The 22,358-nt window shown below is 37.5% G+C and overlaps 1 protein-coding gene across 50 annotated transcripts in view; it reads left to right on the forward strand.

The window, feature by feature from the left end:
• The window catches only part of PTPRD (protein tyrosine phosphatase receptor type D), a 601,896-nt gene that overhangs the window by 527,079 nt on the left and 52,459 nt on the right, over positions 1–22,358 (forward strand). For all 50 annotated transcript variants that reach the window (XM_034773574.1, XM_034773573.1, XM_034773577.1 and 47 more), the window contains 2 exons: positions 2,477–2,600; positions 16,285–16,460. In XM_034773574.1, coding sequence (XP_034629465.1) covers positions 2,477–2,600; positions 16,285–16,460 — 300 coding nt within the window. The remainder of the gene's footprint in view (positions 1–2,476; positions 2,601–16,284; positions 16,461–22,358) is intronic.

Here is a 22,358-nt window from a genome sequence, read left to right on the forward strand (position 1 = left end):
AGCGGTGGGGGTTGATAGTTGAGAGGGCTGAATTTCCCTTGAAGAATTGGAATTCCAGTGAACAAGGGTTTCCTTTATACCAGTTACTTTTTCTGTGCCAAGTCCATTCAGGTAAGCAGTAATAAGTAATCTATTATTTGCTAGTCAATAACACTTGGATTTCCTGACCTTTTATTTATCTAGATTGGAGATGTAATAAATTATACAGGTTTGGATTAACACTGCCATTTTTTAAATTATACTGTTGTTGTTTCATTTTACTCTACTCTCCCCAGTCAAGTTTATTTCCTAAAATTTCTGTTTTCACTCTGACAAGCTCATTTATGCTAGATACACTTCTTAGAACCAAGAATTTAATCTAACTGAATTATAGATACTAATGGGAAAGTCAAAGTCAAAGACAGTTCAGATAGGACAAGGCACTGCTTCTCTTTAATTGATGCTTGATCTATAAGAAACTGGTATAAGTTTGGGATATATCAAACATGGAGTCAGCCTCATCTTTTAACCTCAGTTTTCATTATGTTGCATTGTAACCCAACATGCGGGATGCAGTGTGATGCAACAGGCTACAGTTTGTGAAGAGGAATCAAGAGAATTCTTCCCCCCCCCCACCCCAATGGCACTGTAGACTGCCTCATGTTATAAATAAAGTATCCGGATGAAAAAAAATTAGATGAGAACGGATTAACAGTATCCTTGAACTGGTAGATTCAGTCTAATTACTCTAATTTAATTTGGGCAGTTTGACACATCTCTAGTTGAACCATAGCTTAAGGGAAACAATTAAATAAGGGTTAGAGGGGAGTAATAATTTCTGAAGAAGGTGCTGAACGTCTGCAAGATCAGTAGCTCCTTAGAATATCCTACAGCATAAAAAGTTAAACTTGTGTAAGTAGAAATCTTCATGAGTTTGGCCCCTTCTCAATGACATCTGTAATTTCTGGATCATAATAATTACTTAGTTCAGAGTTAATTGGTTTTAAGTCTTAAATCCTAATGCAGTGTTAAGTCTTCACATGCAGCGATTGTAGTTTAACCCCTACATTTCTTTTACATATTGCAGTATTTCTTGGCTCTTTTGTTGTAACTAGATCAAATTTTCTTTCTAGTATCACCCAGGAGAATAAATGATAGCGGCCTTAATTGTTTCATTGATCTCTAGATACTTATTCAACCCTAATTCCAGCATTATTCATCTCAGAACTGTAGAAGGCCAAATTTTTAATGATATTTAGGCACCTAAAGATGCAGATAGTGCCTAGTGGGGTTTTCAGAAGCACCGAGGTGTCTAACTCCCAATTCTCAGTAGTCATCTATCTTTTGATGTTTATATACCTTTAAAATTCTTGCTCTTAATTACTAGTGTAGAAGTTAGTGTCAGTAAACGGGCTGGGTTTTACAACAAAGTGAATTCAAGGATCTGTCCTAGACTGACGACAATTGTAACGTGTTCTGTAGCTCTTCAGAGCAGCTAAGAAGCTTTTACAACAGTTTCCATGCAGCTTTTTGTTTTACTGTCTAGCTGAACGTCACCTTTTTGACAATAAAATATATAGAGGGCATCAATATTTCTCTCATTGTCATTAACTACAGTGAGAGATGACAAATATCTTGAATATAGATATATGAATGATACCTATATAACCAAGAGAGATTACAGTACTTTTAATATTATTGACTTACTCCAGTGTTCCCGACTTATCTTTCCACAGTTGTTCTAGTTAAAATAGTCTGACAGTGAGAATCAGTTTGACATTTTTCTTATCTTCAGGCATGCTGTATAACTATCTATAAGTTTATAAGATATTTTGAGAGTAAGAATCTGTTTCTACTACCATATTCCCTTATGGCCCCCAATATGTGTATTTTGCAGGACCTAACACAAAGGGGTCCCCAGTCTCAGCTGGTGCCTTTGGGTGCTACCATGATACAAGTAATTAATAATTTTTAAATTCCATTTCTTTCTAAATCATAATCTAGTATATATGCAAAATGTTTGCAAAACACGGGTGGAGCTGAAGTCTATTTTTAGTCCATATGTGATTTGAAAACTAATGAATAAAATGTATTTCTATAGTTTACAATTCAAAACATGGCTAAAATCTCAGAAACCATGATTAGCTATCCCTAGATGATATTTCCATTTTGATGTGTCCATATTATTTCATACTCTCTGTCCCTCCTTTCATGTAGAAATAGAGCTTCTCCTGTTTTTCTCTTTCATATAAGAACAAATGAGAGGCTATATAAGGAAGATGCCCAAATGTAACTGTCAATAGGTGTCAGTATGATGGAGTGCAGTACTTTTTAGGCTGTGGCTAAAAGCTTTGTGTCATGCAGTGATATATGAATAATCTCTGGCTGTGTGGACTTTTTATAAACCAAAAGTAAAACTGGGAGTGTACTGTTTGCTGTCTGTACTATTCATGTTTTTGTGGTTTTAAGCTAATTATTTTTCTTTTTTTTTTTTTAGTCAATTGACCCTGGCCAGCAGTTCACGTGGGAGCATTCTAACCTGGAAGTAAACAAACCAAAGAATAGATATGCAAATGTGATTGCATATGACCATTCTCGTGTTCTACTTTCAGCAATAGAAGGTAAGTGGCTATTTAACAATTTAAACTCATTAAATATTAAATGCTAATGTAATAATTTTACCACTTCTTGTCAATTAAATTAATAGCTTTAAATTCATGTAATAATCATCCTTTTTCAGTGTTCATTTGCAGTAATTCAATAACCTGAAGCATTAAAAGCTAGACAAGGTCATATATAGCAAGAGGGAAACTTCTTACTCAACACATCTGCTCCTTGTGTGTATGCCAAGTCTTATCTACTTACTTTTTTGACAAAAAAATGTTGCTACTTTTTTACTCCTAACAGCACAACTATTAGGGAGTGTGAGATGGTTTCTTGTCTGGCTCTCACATTATCAGTATAATGGATAACTCATTTTCATTTGCCAAATCTTTAATGATGCTGATAACACACGAGCCAGAAAGAACAGAGCTTGGCTTTCTCGTCTCAGACTGAGTATACAGAACTGGCAGTTAGAAAACCCAACTTTTTACTTGTAAACTAAACACATTTTTTTGGAAGTCATTGACAGACAATAACTGAATTTCAGGTACTTGTGTTACTGCAAACTCAAATGTTGTTGCCTGTAGATGGACATGGTAGTATAAATGACAAGGTTTTAGTTGTAGCTTTCTTTGACAGACAGTTTTGCAAAGATCTGATTATGTAGTGTGCTTCCCTGTGGTGAGTGAACTAGGCTATCCAAGATGATGGGCTCTATACAGTTTGTGTAGTTTCCCAAGTGCTAAAACAACAGAAGTAAAGATTATCCATCAGAAGATTTTTTTCACTGACTACCTCTCACTACCTACCCAAGCTGTTTCTTGGAATTAAGGCAGATTTTCAGTTTATTCTACACAGCTGGCCACCATGTATTAGTGATGTCAGTAATATAATTGATTACATATTTAAGTGGGACCATTTAAACGAAAATAAAAATTGCCTTTAGTAAGCTTTGATAGATCTTGTATATTGAATTGGCTTTAAAATTAAAGAGGACTTTCAGTCCTTGTATCTTGTATGCAAAGACATAGTTGCTTCATTCTTAACATTCTATATGTTAAATTGTGCAGTGTTTTAATCTACATTATGAACACCTTATCTTTGGCTACTCCAAACCTGCAGACATGGGATATAGTAGTGACGGTATTTATAGGTGTAATCAATTCTCTAATATGCTATGCACAGCCAAGTAAATGCTCGGTGAAGGAAAACACAATTCCACTGGTTGAGCTTTCCCTCTTTGCCTAATTTATTGCAGCTGCATATTGTACGCTTTGATAACACAGACACAGTTTCTCAAGTATATTAGAAAATTTAAATGATTGCCTTGAAAAATTTGCATATAATAATCATCTTACATTTGTTCCACCTATGGAGCTCATTTAACTGGTATTGACTAAATTTTTCAGTGGTGTCAGTTACATTTCCTCACATTACTTTATAGAAATATCTAGCTGAACACCAATGAGTTTACTAAAATTAGAGTTGTCTCTGTTGTTGGTTAGATTCTCATGCTGTTGTTTTGTTATAGTTCAGCACACAAAACAACAACAACTTCATAAAGAGAGGATAGGTAAATAGTATAAAAAACATCCAAACAAAAACCAAACCACTGTGCAGTGATGCTCTTCTGAATTGTTTACCATTTTCTCCAAAGTACATTTAAAGTCACAAGTAAACTAGTTCTAAAGCAAGGAAAATAATTTGTCACTGTATGTTGGCTGGGAAGAGAGTTGAGTAACTCAAAAGGAAGAACATTTAATTTCAAATAAATCCATTTGTTGACTCATAAGTGAATTAAGAGATGACTGGGTTTGAAAAGGCCTGCCAGATTCCCCTTAACAAGTGACCCTGGAAATTAACATGTTTTGAAGATGTGATCAAAATGTGAAAAAGAAAAAAAAAAACCACAGAAATAACACTCAGTTAAACAAGGTTAATCAAATTACCCAGTAGACTAACTTTTTAAAATAAAAATTATGAGAATAAAAGAAAAGTTCTAAATAATACTTTTGCAAGTGTAGTATTTGCCGAAAAGGATTCTACCTGGTAAAGAAATACTTAAAGGGATTGAGAAAACATAAATGCTAACTGTAATGTTTGATTTCCCTTTTTAATGGCATAAATAACCTGAGGAGGTTAAAGTGACTAACTCTTTAAAAATGCTATTGATCCTAAATGCATAAAACATAATTATAGCCATATAAAATACCAGTGATAGGCTTACACGCACACATAGCTTTTTGACTCAACCTGGTGATTTACCTACCTTTATAAACTTTTCAGGCCTCAGTTTACGACAACCAAAGCAACATAAATTGAAATGTTTGCTTGTGTTAAAATGACTTAACTTAAAATAAGCAATATGCTAACAATTTAACTCCCGGTTTCTGAAGAGATTTTCTATTGATATATGTCTGAGTTCTTTTATGTATCTAACTTGCTAAATTTAATATACTGGCTTAACATTGTATAATAAGTGTTTCTTTTTCAAGCGTCAATACTTCATTACACTGTTTTGTCAGACTATAAATAAAAATAAACATTCCTGGTAGGAAAATACATAGGCTACCTAGTATTTCATTTGACAGCTGCATTTGTTTTCAAGCTGCCATGGAAATGAATGCTTTTATATTGTTACAGGAATATGTTTCAGAGTGGCACTATCCACATAGGTCAGGCCCAGCAGCTGGACTATATTGCATTTGTTATAACCACATGAGAATCATTGTTCACTATTTTAAATACCTTTGGGCCTCATTCAAAGCTCACTGAGGTCAATTGAAAGACTCCCATTAATGTCAATGGGTTTTGGATCCAGTCCTGTGTTCTTTCTAAAATTCTCTATTGAGAAATCTATCCAGCTACAAAAAAGCACCCCATCCCCAAATAATAACATCAGGTGCTTAGAACGTCTCAGTCAGATGTGTGTTTTGTATTTTGCAACTGTAGTACTGAACAATCTATCTAGGTATGGTGACCCCCACCTCTGTAATGTTTGAGGACCTCACAAACATTAATGAGTTTATCATTCCTGTGAAGAACTGAAGTACAGAGAGATTGAGTTATGTGCCCAGGATCACAAAGGGAGAGCCAGGGATCTAACTCAGATCTCCCGAGTCCTAGTCCAGTGCCTAAACAAGCACTATTTGCACAACTCTGATAGCTTTGTTATTGATGCTGTTGCACAAACAAAGAACATAGAAATTGCCAGACTGAAGTGGATCCAAGATCCATCTAGTCCAGTATCCTGTCTCTGACAGTGGCCAGGACCAGATGCTTCAGAGGAAGATTTAAGAACCCAGCTGTAGACAGATGTGAGATAATCTGCTTCCCTCATCTCTAAAAGTTAAAAATCGACTTAAGGCCTAAATAAAGGGGTTAAAGATCTCTTCCAAAAGTTTTATTAGCATTAGCTGTTGTATTCTTGTTATACCTTTAAACATCCAGTCCCTTTTTTGAATCTTTCTAAGTTCATGGATTCAACAACTTTCTTTGGCAATGAGTTCCACAGTCAACACTGAATATTGTGTAAACGGATAATGAAATGAAATTTTTTCATTAAATGCCATGTTAGGAGGTAAACCCAAGTTGGTTATGTTCATTTCAATTTCTGTCTGAGGAAAATTTCATTTGGCAGAATTCTGCTCCGGTGTGCAAGTTGAATCTCATCTCTGATATTGTGCTGTTTTTGGATGTGTCTGGGAGGGACACATGCACGGAGAGAAGAAGGTGAAGCTCTATAGTACTAGAAGGGAGCAGAAGATCAGAAATGAGATGTGACGTATGGATCTGTGTAAATCTGAGAGTAGAAATCTGCTCCATATTTGTTAAGCACAAACAGATAAAGTTAGCACAAATAGAAAATTCATTTTAAACTTTAAAAGAGGGTTTAAAAATAGTGAGAAATAAAATATTTTTCAAATGCACGTACAAAAAGGCTTCCAGTTCTTGTTCGGAGGCATCTAAGACTAAAAATCTGTGATCTGTGTTTGGATTTGCATAATACTAGCAATTGAAAAAAATCAAGTGTAAATAATATCTATCATATCACAACTGCTTGATTATTTCTGTTGGGCAGTTTAGCACCTTTGAAATTAGATTGGGCATTGGAATAAATCTGTGTATATAAGAAAAATCTTAGGGAAAAAAAAGGCAAGAAACTGCTAATATTCTTATTTTATATTGAGTCACCAGTTACCACTAAATTGGCATTCACTATGTAGGTCATGATTTTAGCTGTAGAAGGCATTCTGACAAATTTATATTGTTAAATACTTACTGAACAGTTAAGGGCAACTGCGGTGTACTGCAATCTGGTTACTCATGCTCTCTGTCACACTGCAGTTGTATTATGTTCTGTTCATAAAACAAAACCAAATGTTTAGGGTGATTTCCTGTCCCTTCCCATCCGCAAGCAACGTGCCTGAGACACAGAAGAACCAATGCATAATGAGGATAACAGGGTGTAGAGAGGGCAGGCTGAATGGCTGTCTCTAGATTTGAGTGGCTGTCTCAACAGCAAAGCTGAAGGGAATTTTGAGAGAGTAAACAACACGGACTGTGGATCCGCTTACAACCCAAAACTGCTCAGTGAAGAAATATGTTAGAGCTGCAGATGCTACAAGAGCTGGGAGGCCATGCTAGCACAGACACAGTTGCTTTACTGGTACTCCAAGACCAAAAGGAGATAAGTCCATCCATTCCCCCACACATGTATCCCCACATGTCTCTCTGGAGAGCCCTTGCAAAATGTCCATGGGCTTGGTTTTTGCACAGAGGTGAAGGATTTGGTCCTTAGTTGTTTAATGTAAATTCTGGTAGTAAAATTGTTTTCCCACCAAATTATTTTGCTTTAAAAAAATTAAACTGAAAATGTTTTTGTCTGAAGCAGTATTTTAGTTCATAGATAATAGGAACACTATGAATTTACAGTATGTCATCTAGGTATTAACATTAATATTACTTCCATTCAGGAATTCCTTTAATATACGTCATAGTGCTGTACTTTATATCTTTACTCACCCTGGAAGAGCTAGAGAACTGCTTTATGGATAAATTGAGTTTCAGAGAGCCACACAATTATCAGTGTGATGTCCTCACATTGCACTTCAATACTTTTTTTTGCAATATTGTGTCAATATGACACTGTCATCAGAATGCATTGTTGTCATACTTGTGGCATTGTGCTGTTATTATCTGTGGCTCTCTGTGTTGTATCTCTTTCTACCCTTCCAGCCGCTTCCTTGCCTAGAGTCTTTCTGTTGACCAATTTAGAAAATTTGAAAGTGATAGTAACTTTTTTTGTTTTTCTTTGGCCCCTACTTCCACTTTTCTCAACCTTCTTTCCTTGCTTGTCTGCCCTGGCTTTCTGCCCTAGAGATAATTTTCTGTCTCTCTGCATCTACCCCCTTCCTTATTGCTTATTCCTGCCCTCACCTCCCCCACACCACTGACTCCTAGATCCCACTTCTAGCTCTAAGTCTTTCCATCTTTTTCTGTTCTCTGTTCCCTTTTCACTTTTTCCCCTTCTCTCCATTCCATGGTCCTTTTCCTTGTTCCGTCTGTGCAGTCATCCTGCTTCTGTTCCCTTCTCATATTCTGTTATCCTCTCCAAAGTTTTCTCTCTCTCTGTTGCCTTCTGCCCTGGGAACTCCTATATCTCCTCTCCTTTCCATTCATTTCTTTCCTGTACTCTTCTAGTCCCATCAACCCATTCTCAGCCCCAACCCATGTACCTTCCCATGCCAACAATCCATCTTCTCCTCCACCTAAGTTTCTCCTCTTCCCTTTGTTCCTTAAACTACTTTGCAATATATTATATTTTCCTGTCCTCTAGTGAAATTTCTTCATTTTATCAGTATTATTAAAAGTGTCTTTGCTGAATACTGCTCTTTTTTCAATGAGCTCTAAATACTACATGGTATTTATTCCATGGCGCCGTTTGAGTTTTGTAATCTCCTTACCAATATGTATCTTGTTACAAGAGAACTTTCTCAGAAAGAACATTTTTGATTTGCATCCAATAGCTGTTTTAGTTCATTTCATCCTGACATAGTTCAAAACATTAGTCATTGATTTAAGCGGATAGTACAGCTTCATCAGCATTTTCTATTCATCATTACATTATCTCAAGTTAATTGTTTACAAGCATGACAGAGTTTAATCCTATTACTTCAGACTCTTTTTTTATACTTAACAGCACATCCTTTAGAGAAGCCTCACAGAAACAAAGGTTTATGGTTTAATTTGTCTTAAATAGAAAGACTGTGCAGTACTTAGCCTTTGTAAAGACTTGAAACAATTTCATGATGTGATTTCAGTCTGTGAATAAAATGTAAAGTCTAATTAAAGCTATTTAAGATGACAACTTTTTTCAGGGAATCAAAGAAATAATGCTAAGGTCTGCATTACCAGCCCCATTATGTGGGACTTGTATCTCTTAACCTGTGTACACAGAGAATATTGCTGCTTGTTCAACTCTCATTTTATTTCATGAAAACAATCGAATAGTAAGTCAGTAACCACAGAGAGACTGTTTGTTTTTATGCCTGTTATCTTCTGTGTATCTCAATTGTGTTATTGGGGTATTTTTGTTTCACTGGTTTTTACGCTCTATGTATATAAAATCTGTCTGCTTTATTCTCCTGAGAAGCCAAGGTCTTTTGTGCTCAACCATTCATCTAATGTTGCCACCACAGAGCTAGATCTCCATGCTAAGGAAGGAACTTGCAGACTTTGGTCACTCCTTCCCATAGAGAGACAGGCTACTAGAAAAGGGGTATGAGGGAATTGTTCTGCACCTTCTGGAAACTCATTCTTCAACTGAGCTCTCGGGCAGGAATTGGGACACCATCACTGGTACAACTTCCAGAAGGGGAATGATGCTGAAGAGATCAGGCCAGATGCTGTGCCCAGTTGCACTGACATAAATCAGGAATAGCACTGATGTGTTCCTTCAGCTTCAGAGCAGTGTAACTAAGTACAGAATTTAGCCCATTGTCTCTTTCTTGACCCACACGTTTACAGAAAGCAGGCATTCAAAAACTACTGATCTCGGACTGTTACACCCAAATTTAAGTAATGATGGCAGTTGCCTCTGTGCTTGTGGGTAAGATGCCTTTAAGCTATGGCAACTAACAAAGGTTTGCAGGATTTCTTCATAGTACAATCAAACTGGCTGGCATTTGATTGTTTTTATGCTATTAGATATGACACAGTGTTGTCCAGTTTTCTCAGCTCAGAGTGTGGTTATGGTCAGAGAAGTGACTATAAAATGGCATGGTGTTACTGTACATGTATCTCCCCCTGCAATGAGCATTTCACTTTTGCTCAGTTTAAAAGTTATTACTATTTATTATTTATGTAGCACAAACATTGCACTAGACACTTGCCGGAGAATAATATGAGAAGGCCCATGCCCTGAAGGGATTGGTTGGTGTGTTGTGGGAAGTGGCTGAGCAAGGGTGTAGTGTATGCCTTATGTAGGGATGGGGTTGACTGGGAGAGCGAGTGAAATTAGCTTTTTGGAGCTCATTTTGAATGTAATTGGTGTGTGTCAGAGAAAAGATGACTGGGAGAGTAAGTCAGTGTAGTTGTAGGGGTGTCTAGGAGAGAGTGTGAGTCATGGCGGTGGTGATGGCATGTGTTGAGGTAACAAGGGAGAGTGGGAGTGGTGTTCATTGGGGTTGGCGGAGGAATAAGTGGATTGAATAGCGTAAACCCTACGAATCCCCGCAATCTGAGCAGGGAAAACCTATCCTGCTTAGTGTTGGCCTCTCTGCACTCCCCTCCCTTGAAACACATCACTGCACACAGCCTTCTTCACAAACAGGAGTGCAGATACATTAATTTAGTACTTCTTGAAGCAGAATTCACTTCAAGAATTCTAGTGAAGATAACTGCTCACATATCATCTGCTTTGGGAGAGGGAAATGTTGCAGAGAAAGGGTTTGCCCATTCATGTCCAAGGGAGCCCCGCCTTACAAATTCCATGGAGTCCAGTCTCCATGAGGAAGTGTAGCACAGAGCCCTTTCCAGTCAATGGGGATGCAGGTGAGAGTGCCGGCTCTGTGGTATGTTTCACCTTCTCTTGGCCCAGGAAAAGCCCCTCTGCAAATACTCTTACAGGTTAACTCTGCTTCTCTCTTGATTTCTTTCCAGGGTTGAGTGGGGATCTAGTCTGGGAATATCCCTTGTTCAGACAATTTTAAATATTAAAATTGCAGCCATTCTGGAACATTTTTTTTTTAAAAAAATTTGTTTTGGTTCTTTAGCAGTACAGTTAGCATTGGATTCAAGGAGTATTAGTGCAATGTTTGATGTAGAGTTTGCAGTGTTCCCTCTTGCTGATAATCTTCACGGTAAGTTGTGTACTGTTGTCTCAGGAGGCCAACCATCCCAGAAGATCACTTTACAAATATAGTGGGGTTTTTTATTTATAACATATGCTTCAAAGTGTGATACCAGACATCATAATGTAATTCTAATTTATTCAGAAAATGTTTCTTACCAGCCTGATTCAGTTTCTTCATTAATAATACCCAATAGGTATAGATTTCTCATGTTGACCTCATGCTTCTTCTCATCTGCTTTGTGAAGATGTTTTTTTTTTATTATTATCTTGATAAAGGAAGAAAATATGACATTGTCCCCAGCAGATGTATTTTCTAAATCATTAACTCAGATTTCCACATTCAAGAAAGCGTGAAAACGTGTCTAATCAAGTCAGAGAGAGCCTTTTGAATCCCAAGTCCCATCCTTTGTAAATGGAATTGATGATTTTCAGGCATGCACACAGCGTAGACTTACTAGGGAAAATAACCAGGAGTCACATGATGTGACCTTCAAGACACATGACTTTTTAAAATGTCTGTGATGAAGTAAGTGAGCATCAAGAAAATGACCCATTATCCTGAAAACAACCAAGAGTAGTCAACAAAAAAATTACTGAGGACAAAGGAAAGAGAAGAGAATCATCATTGCGAAAGAAAAGCTGCTAGCCAAGAGGTGCAACCACAATAAAGAAATTGATGGGGACAGGGAAATACGCCACAAGTGAATCTTGCATCTATATTTAGGATGGACACCATCAGGACAGTAAGAAGTTAGGGGAGAAATCTCATCTTTTCCCTTTCCTCCCTACATCCCCACCCAGTTTATTGTGCCTTTTAGTGTTATGGTGAGCACTGTAAAATAAACAGCTGAGGGGATCATTCTATGCCAGTTCTGACCCCATCTGAGGCATTTCAATGCATGGTAAAGCTAGTCAGGAAAACTGTCTTATTTCATATAGAAAATTTCAAATAAAATGATTGTTTTCCCCATTTTTAATGTTTTTTCAGGTTTTCATGGAAAAACTAAATACCAAACAGCTTTTAACACTAAAAAATGTTCAGTTTTAATCAAAAACCTGAAAAAAAATTGATGAAAGCAGAAATTTTCTCAGGAAAATTTTTGTTTTGGTGGGGGGAAAAAAGTGTGACAATTTTTTTTCAACCAGCTCTAAGGCATAGTCAGTAGGCCTTCCTGTGACCCTGGGTGCTTCTAGATCTGGGAATGCTGCTTGTTCTCTCTTCAGCTCTGAAGTTAGAGGTCTTTTCCTGTCCTGAGATATTTAGTCAGCACTTTCCTCCTACATGTGTGCATGCACATAAACACACACACACACATATATATAAAGCCAAATTGAAATTATAGCTGCAGTTAAACCAAATGCTATTTACACAGGTTAAAAAAAAATCTATATCGCTTCCTTGAGCCTCCAAGGCTAGTTTTACTGGCCAAACTAAGACTATCCTAACATATAATCCATAGTTTTATAGTCTTTTCCAGATTATATTGGATTTTAATTAGTCTCATTGTAAGGGGTCAGTAACCTTATTCAATGCTAATTGGGTGCTGAAATGAAAAAAATAGGTACATTAAAAAAATCTCTATAAGTAGCAAAAGGAAAGATTTGATAATGAGATTACTCCACTGTACATTCAGATTTCCCATTTATTTCAGAATAGTCTGTCTAATTTACCTAACCGCTTCTTAGGATAGCTGTGGAGGGACAGGGGCACACATGTGCCTGTTGATGGGTGTGATGTGAGTTTTGGAAAGAGAGAGGCTCAATTATAAATAAGAAGATTTAGATTTGATTACTCTGATCCTGAAGTATAGATTGGAAGATTCTTCATAAATAGATACTTTGTAAAGTGCTTTGAGATCTAGTGATGGCAAAGCGCTATATAAGAGCTAGTTGTTGTTGGAAGAGGTGGAGCGGGGGCGGGAAGGGGTGGAGTGGGAGGAAAGGCAGGGTGGGCGGGGAAGGAATGGAGTGGGGGTGGGGCCTGATGCAGAACCGGATTGAGCACCCCCTGGCAGATTAGAAAGTTAGTGCCGCTGATAGCTGTGTATCTAGTAGTTTGACATAGAATCATAGACTCGTAGGACTGGAAGGGACCATGAGAGGTCTTCTAATCTAGTCCTTTGCTTTCCAGGCAGGATTAAGTATTATCTAGCATAATTATAAAAACATAAACCAGTAATTCCTGCCAAAAGAAAATTGACTCAGAAGACTCTTAGCTCTACTTTCATACTATTCTATTCAGATGCACAATTTGATATGTTCCAGCCAACATTTCCAAAAATACAATAGTTTTCCACACAAAAATGAAAAAAATAGAGAAAAAGGAGCTGCTCCAAATCCCAGTCTCTCTAGGATCTCGAAGTCATAAATTACAAAACAGTAATGACACCAACTCTCTCACACCAATAAAAATTGGTCCAATAACAATATTACCTCACCCACGTTGTCTCTCTGGTAATGACACTGTAAGTATGGTATGAATATGCTGAGTCCCTAAACAGTCTTCAGAAGAGCACACTGTCCCAGAGTTAAATCGTGATATGACATCTTTGGAGTTAATGGGAGCCTTTGACTTCAGTGGGTGCAGAATTGAGCCCTTAGAGTTTGGCTTCACTGGCAACTCAAAACAATAACAAAACACACCTTTGAAACTACATTTCCTCCCAGAGTACTAGGGTGTTTGTCTACCTGTGTTTTAAACCACACCTATTACCTCAGTATCTGGTTTCCCTCTGTTATATCAATTTTGATGGCAGAAATGGGCCCAAAGAGTCAAATGTGTTAACATCACCCAGTCATTGCACAACATTAAACAGTTGTAAACAAGGTTCGGGGTTTGGTATACAGAGACGTCAGCCATCTTAGTTCTATGGTAAACACACATTAAAAATTCTTTAATCTTTTCTTAAAAAGAAGGAAAAAGAGCTAAAGTGTTTGAAAAGTAAAGTATTGAGTAAGTCTTTTAGTTTAACAACACTCCTTGTTCTCTTTCCCTTTAGCTGGAGAGAGAGTTTTCTCCTCCCCCTAACAGTTTTTTAGCTGGTATTAAAGATAGTAATAACTTTTGAGAAAAAGAGTTAGTTGAGATATGCTGGAGATGCTGTTGTTAAAGTCTGATCCCATTTTGTAGAAGACAAATACACACACAAGAAAGTAGAGAGAAGAACAGCAAAGGTAGAAAATGCAGCTTCTCCCTCTGGTGTAGATTCTCACTTGCAACCTTACTGCAGAAATATGCAGCCACAGCATGCGCACAGTCTTATCAACCACTGCAAGACATAGCAAACTGGTACCAACATTGGGCTATGTAGGGCATTGCTTTTAGCTGCCTCGTTGGTCACAGTCTTACAGCACTGTTGCAAAGTATACAGCCTTGGCCAGCTAAGCCAGTCTCTTATTAAACAGAAAGGCAAAAAAGAGAGATCGGACAAAGAAGAAATAAGGTGGGGAATGAAAAGGACACACAAATGGGGCGGGGGGTGACAGCAGGAATCAAAGTTTCATGGTTCCCAAGTGGGGTTCAGGATTTAATCAAAGCCGGTAGTGGTGGCAGATGTCATCTGGGTCCCTCTCTCTGACCCCGTCTGGTCAGGACTTCTTTCAGGACCAGGATGACAAAGGGCCAGCAGTGTCACAGTGGATCCTAGGAGACGGAGGATGTGTCAGCCGCAGTGGTGAAGCTTACTCCTTCTGGTCCACCTGTCTCCCCATCCGAAGTAGTTGATAGCGTGTTTTTCTCTCCCAAGTATTTTCTTTTAAGAACCCCCATAAGAGAGCACTGGGTGAAATAGCCCATTTCATTATTTTGTCCAACAATTCTGGGCCATTGATTTCCGGTCCCACACTTCTCTTGTTTATCGGCATGGTCTTTATACTACCCTTGAATTATATCAGGTAGACCTTTTTGTTTGGACTAATTCAGTCTTTCTGACTCCATTTTGCACCTTTTTTCCATCAACATTTATTATTCTAAGTTATTGCGGTATTTTATGACCTTTCACTCACTTCTAACAGTTGGGCTCACAATTAAGTTAAAATGGAGGCCCAATTGTTACAATACCTCTGGGACTTCCTCTGTGCTATCTCAGTTTTTTGCTCTACTCAAAGAGATATGCTAACCCCTTTAATGGAGCTCATTGGACCCTCATGCCTGCATGACTTGACAGCAATACCTCTGAATCTCAATAAAGAGTTTTAGTACCTACGCCTAGGGTGACTCAACAGAACAGGACTGCAGGGTCTTAGACCTTCCACCTTGTTACATATGTATTTAATTTTTATTCAGGTTTGTGAAGGTGCTTACTTCATACACATATGTTATAGTAGGTTCCATGATTTTTTTGCACTTGGTTTCCCTATTCTTTTTCCTAAAAGAAGGCCAATACTTAGCTACTGCAATCCAATTATGGGGAGAAGTACAAACAGCAATCATAGTAGTCTGAAACTATCAGCACCTTTGCCATATTAAAAAATGTAAAGAATGAAACCATGGGAGCCCATAATTTTCCTTTGGGTGAAGAAATCTTGTCCTCCCCCCAGGAAGGATACACAAGATCTGAAATGCAACAGAACCACCTCTGTACCCCTTGCAAAAAATGGAGCAGTGCTCCACAGTTGGTCTTTTCCTGACAATGTGCAAGGGAGTTTCTGGGCAGTCCAGCATGGCCACTGAATCAACAAACTGCATGTGGTCATTGGCCAAAATGCCTATATAGGTCATGAAGCATAGCAGGCCACATTAGTGCGGTTATTGTAGAGCATTCTGCCCATACAAGCCCCAAAAGTCACGCACAGGCAATTTGTCCATTTGAGCTTTGTGCAGCTGATGATGATTTCCTCATAAATTTAGAGAGTTTATTTTGTATAGTAGTTTTGCTTGCTTTTTCTCTCTTTTGCAAATCAAATTTTGTAGGAAAACAATATCAAGTGATAGGTTGCATTGGAGAGAGGAGAGGAAATGTGGGGACAAGAGACAGCTGGAATTTGAGAGCCCATTTGTCTCTTTTGACACATTTTATTGACTGATTGATCACCACTTTCACAGAAAGATACCAAAACTGTCTGGAATAAATACAAGCATATATTCTAGTTGGCTTCTGCAATCTAAGCAAAAAAGAGGTTCTCTAACTTAAGTTTGATGCGAAGGCAAGAATCTGCCCCTAGCTAAACACTTCTTCCATGCCAATTGACATCACAATGTTATTATATTGTTTGTTTATCAAGTATCAAATATACTCATTAAAACGTATGGAGAGACCCGTGCTCACCTTTGTAACAGAATGTCTCAGGAATAGTGTCTGATGTGATCTGACTTCTCAAATGTATTCATTCTTCCTGCTTTGCAGGCATACCTGGAAGTGACTATGTCAATGCCAACTACATAGATGGTTACAGAAAGCAGAATGCTTACATAGCAACACAAGGGGCTCTCCCAGAAACCTTTGGAGATTTCTGGAGAATGATGTGGGAACAACGGGGTGCAACTGTGGTCATGATGACAAAACTGGAGGAAAGGTCCAGGGTAAGAAAGAACTTTATTGCTTTTGTAGACTAATTAAAAAAAATTAAAACTTGTATCTGCTTTATCATTTACATAAGTTTTTCATTCAAATTTGCCCAGTCCTCTCCGTATCTGCAATATTTGAGTGATAGCTAATAATAGTGTCTTTATTATTAAATGTGGAGCTACACAGCCATGCCACTTTTTTCTTAGTCGATTTTCTAGTGACTAGAAAACTTGACATCCCATCATCTTTAATGGTTTCTCCAGCCATTTCAACTAAGTCTGAACTAAACTGCAATGATGTTTTGGTGCAACTTACTATTTTCTAATAGAACCATTTTCACTTAAAATTATAATTGAATTTGTTATTACTGTTAGTAATGGGGCCAAAATATGTTAGGCAGTGTTCAAACACATAGGAAGACATCATCTTTTTTGTAATATTGAGCTGCTGAATATTTTGTGTTCCCACACAAAATGAGCAAATATCAGCTAACGTGTTATTTGGCAAATAAAAACTAGCAAGCTGTATTAATGATTCCCAGATAGAACAATGTCAATTTGGCATGTGATAACTACTTTTCTACCAAGAACCAAATAGGGATCAGTGCCTGAATTGATAAAAATAAAAATGATTTCAAACTTTTGCCCTGTCAGAAAGTTGGCCCTAACTTAATGAGAAATGAACCATTTCTTGAACTTTGAATTATTTGTTAAAATAGTGTACATCTTTGCACTTCTGTATTTTCTTGTTTCTTTTTTAACATTGTGAAACATCATATTTGTACCTGACTTCTAGCCCAGTTTGTGCAGGTTTGGATAAGATTCAGATAAGAATCCAAACTTTGGCTGCTTATCTAAACAAAACACCTCAACTTCATGAGACTTATCCATCATTAGAAACAAGAATAGGGGATTGGAAGTGTCACTTCCTGCACTAGAACAAAAATATGGCTGAATCATCTTTTCATAAGGAAGTTAAGATATGTCACCATCACTCAACTTTTGGACATATTCTGTTGACTTCATTTTAGTTAAAATCAATGAGTACTCGGTTGTGGATAAAAATATAAGAAGGGTGTTATATTTGCACATAGGGCTGCTAAAAGAAAAAATGTTTCTTACTAATACATGCCAAAAACAGAAGACAAAATTATCTATGGTGTTTCAACTATGAGGCCTTCACCAGGAATAATCTGTAAAGGTCAAAGTAAAATTAGGGAAGCTGGAGATGGAATGCAGGGTATGTTATGTGATCAGAAAGGAAATAATGGAGTGGGTGGGTATCAGAAAAAAATAGCATGACTGTAATGTTAAATTAAAAATAAGGATTATTTAAACATTGTGAAAAGAATGGAGGTGGTCCACCAAGCTCGAAATAAGCCACTGGGGTTGAAAAGTATCTAGAGTCAAGAAAAGTTCCAACTGGGGCAAAAAAGGGAGAGAGGGGAAAATATGCTGTCATAAAAAGGTCTTTAGATCAGTAAAAAGTAGACTGTGCATCTGACCAGATCATAGTTTATATATAAGCAGTTTATGTGTAAGCTCCATTTTTTTAAATTAGAACATTTTTAGTTTATTGAGATGATAGCAAAACAAAATCCACTGTAATACTTCATTCCTTTCTGTAATGACATTAACTTCTCTTCCCATGTTGGATGTATACAGGGCTGTGCTGCTTATATAACTTGAACTTTGTGACTGCACTACTTTTGGTTTGGAGACTTATTGGTGTACAGATTTGGCCTCTTCCCATTTCAGAACCTATTAGAAATAAAGGAATAGTGTCCAGTTCAGGCAAGATATAGCAGTTAAATTATAGACTCAGTGCCTGCATGTAAATTCAACTTCCATTAACAGCACTGCCCACACATATCTGTTGATAATGAGTCCATTGCCGAAAATATTTTTCTCAGAATACTTTATTTTATCTTGATGCCCCAGGCCTTACTTAGCCCAAGAATCAAAAGTTGTTTTGACTTAGGCAAATGAAATTCTGCCCATTTCCTCACTAGTTGCTTCTAATAATAGAGTTACTTCTAAATGGCATCAGTGCTACTCTAAAGTCTGATGATAATGAACAGTCCTTTGCAGAAGGTCTTTTTACTTAAATACTTCCCATGTATCTTAACACTACAGGTCGTTGCTCCATGTACAGAAACTTGTTTTGAAATAACCAAATAAAATTCTGCTCATTCTCTTTACTAATTGCTTATTGCAGTTTCAAGCTAACTCTGCTCTCTGCTGACTGTATCCTGAAAAGAGCTGATCAGAATAATAATTGCCTTTACATATGATTTGCATTCAGTGGCAACACATTCCTTGAGTGTAATGACAGTCCAGACAGTCCTAGTCAGTTGACTTTCTGTGTGTTTCTTTCATTTATGATTTAACTCATTCTTAGTTCATAAGTGAAATGAGTTTCATGCAGTCAGCCTGATCAATAATAGTCCATGTAACATGTAATCTCAATACATAATTTAGCAGAATGGGCAATTTCATTTAAGGTGGAGCTTGCAAATGTGAAAATATGACACTTAGGTTACCCCTCCTAAGATAGCATCTTCAGATAATGTCATTAATGGTATTACTAGTGGGGTAGAAGTGGGAATCCCTAGTCTAGGAAAGAATATGATTAGAAGATTCCATGTTTTTTTCTACACCATCATTTCTTTATACAGCACAAGACCAAATGAAATTTCAAAAATGAGATATAAACACTATTAAACGCTAATGAAGATTAGGACATCCTCTAGTTTTGTTTTTCTTGTTCTTTGTTCCCTTTTCTCTCCGCTTTCGTGTCTTGAATCCCTGATCATTATCTCTTCTGCAAAGGAAGATCATTCCTCTCTGGGACTTCATCTCCTTTTCTATCTTCATGTCTTCGTTTTGTTTACCTTGCTTTTTTCATTGTTCAGTGCTGGACCTTGGCATCAGGCTTTTTAACCTGTGCTGCATGGATAAAGGGTTTTTTTTTTTAAATGGCATTTGCAGAAGCAAACTAAGTTGGTTCATTAACATGTGTTAGATGTCTGACTAACCTCAGCTTTGAGAACTTACATATTTAACAGCTGAGAATGTCAAATGAAGATGTTACAGTGAATTAGTTATTCATTTGTTTGGCTATTGGGAAGCTGCAGAATAAAGAAAGCTCTTTCATATATAACCCTTCACACATTGTTTATGTTTTAAATGTCATCTCTGCAATCTCACCTGACCTAATCTAGACCTCAGAGAGGAAATCAGTCCCATTACTCTGCTATCATATACGTAATTTATATGAAAAAGGATTGTACACACTGCAATGCATGGAAAAATGTTGATAACATATTTATTACATGCATGAGTTTAATCTGAATGAAATAAAAGGAAACCATTAAGGGGTGAAAACTAGAGATTAGGAAAAGCAGTTAACTGTTACAATACAGGAACACATAAGAAAATTTAAAACATTAATATTATGGTGTGAGAGTTTCTGGATTGATTCCCGCTCCCTCCAAAATTTACATTTTTTAGTGCCAGATCCTTTTGGTTTGTTGCATTCTCAGGGGACCTCCATGCTGTAGCAGGTGGTCCCAAATTGTTTCCATGCTACAATCAACATATGCATTTATCTGAGGAGCCACGTGGGGACAGGGGACCTCAGCGTGGAACAAACAGAAATGTTGTTACATCGAGGCAACGTTTGTATTATCCACTAGGTCACCATATATTCCCCTCAAAGATATTGTTTGGGGTAGGACATTGTAGCAAGTAACTCCATTGCAAGAGATCTTAAACCTCCCATTCTTTATTCTAATTCCTTGGCATAGACTCACTCCAGAATGTTCTGGGATAGACACAGTGTTCATTTTTACTTCCTCCTCATTGCTATCACGGACAATATTTTCCTCCATGGGGCATCACTAATATGGTGTTCATAGCCAGAATCTTCTGTCACAACCACCCCCTCCACACCCTGCCAAATTAGAACCAAATACAATATAAGGCTTGCAGCAACTGCTTCAGCAATATGAACCTGAATTTAAACTTCTGGATTGATGAGGAACTACTTATTACTTACACCGATGCTTCATACATTTCCTCACAGCTAATGACCAGCTGGAAGAGTCAAGTGCCCGTCACTTTGCTGCAGGCCCTTAAGTTGAACTTGCCAATCATTAACTACCAGGAAATGGAGACTGTTGCAAGCTACGAATATATACAAATGCGAACAAAAAATAATTAATTGGCTATGTGGCAGTTGAACTACATGTTGCCATAGACACAGTGAGCTGTATGCAGAAATAGTCTTTTCCTAAGTGTCAAAGACCAGTAGGAAAGCAGGATCATCTTTTCATTAATTTAATAATGAAACAACGAGACCCTCTGTACCAGTCCTATATTAGTGCAATAAGAACAACTGGGAATAATTAAGGGCCATAGGCTTTGCTTCTATTTGGAGTATTTATCATGGTTAAAGAGAATTAAGAGCCTTTTTGTGTGTGTTTGCCATCTTTAGAGGATAACTACATATAGTTTCAGCAGTGCAATAGCTACACACTGGGTTCATGCAGCCCAGAATCCCCCTTGGCACTCAGTGTTATGCTACTCCACCTTGGTATGTGCCATCCTCTTCACTGTGTTCTGAGTCCAACCATTAGCAACCTGCTCCTCTATAGCCACTTGTGGAGAAGCCAAGAGGGGTTCCGCTCTACTTGGAGAAGCTTGATAATATACGTTCACTGTAACAGCTAGGCTGTTTTTGTTTGGTGAGTGTTGTGTGTGTTTTTTGAGAGTTCAGGACTATATGTCACCCAGTCAGAACACACAGTTTGAAGTCCCAATGTTTTGAGAGGTTTATAATCCATCACACATGTAAAAAAAAATGGAGGTGCTGCAATGTATACACAGCATATGCCCACACACTAGAAAAGTAAAAGGGACCAGGACATCCATTTACTTGAGGTTTGGAATTATAATTTTGATTTTATTTTTTGATAGGGAGAGGGGAGTATTGAATGGCATCAGGCACGTTTTATAGAGGTTCTAGAAGTACAGAAAGCAATGCTGAAAAATGTTTGGCTGTGCAACAAATCCAATATGCAACATGGTTGCTCCCAAAGTCTGTTTAGTATGAATATCATTGATGCAAATGCATGGTGTGCCTCGTTACACACCATGGACATTCAGAATTTCAAGGCAGCTCTGGGTATAATCCCCAGATTCTTCTGTTCCAGAAGCACAGGTCTCTACCACATGAGGTGAATTTCCATTTGCTGATGGCAGAAATGGGCCTGTGATAGGCTGAGCAGCTCTGATTGCATCCAATGGAAAGCAGTGGCACATATACACTAGTCAGTTCACAGCTGAGGCGTAGTTTTGTTTTCTTGGCTGCCTGGAAGACACTAAGGACTTTCAAACAGATACATACTTAGGATACATTTTGATAGGATTGTGATAAAGATAGTTTTTAATTTGTAATACTGGCCCTTTGCGGGAGAGAAACAGATTAATTATCTTTCAGCTTAGGTAGGTTTTGATAGATTGTACTGAATATGCAGCCTAAGTGACAGTGATCCACATCTTCACTAATATGGCTATGAAAGTAGAAGAGTCATCAATACTTTCATTTAACTGTGTTTTTTTTATTTGTTTGTTTTTTGCAAATAACATGTATAACCTGAACACTCTATCTTTTACTTAGTCCAAACAAAATGTCAATGGTTAGCATACAAACGTTGCTTTTGCACTATGGAGTAGAGCCTGGGTTTATTTATTTTTGAAAAGTGATGAATACTTAATGTAAACAGAAGACCAGCCACAAAAATAATGGTTACTTACTGTGGAAACTAGAAGAATATGCATGTCTTTATCTGGTAAACTAGCTATAAATTCTCAGTTTTCTGCTCTCCACAGCCATGCTGTCAGGAAAGG

Source organism: Trachemys scripta, chromosome 6, assembly GCF_013100865.1.
Source record: "Trachemys scripta elegans isolate TJP31775 chromosome 6, CAS_Tse_1.0, whole genome shotgun sequence".
Taxonomy (NCBI): Eukaryota; Metazoa; Chordata; order Testudines; family Emydidae; genus Trachemys; species Trachemys scripta.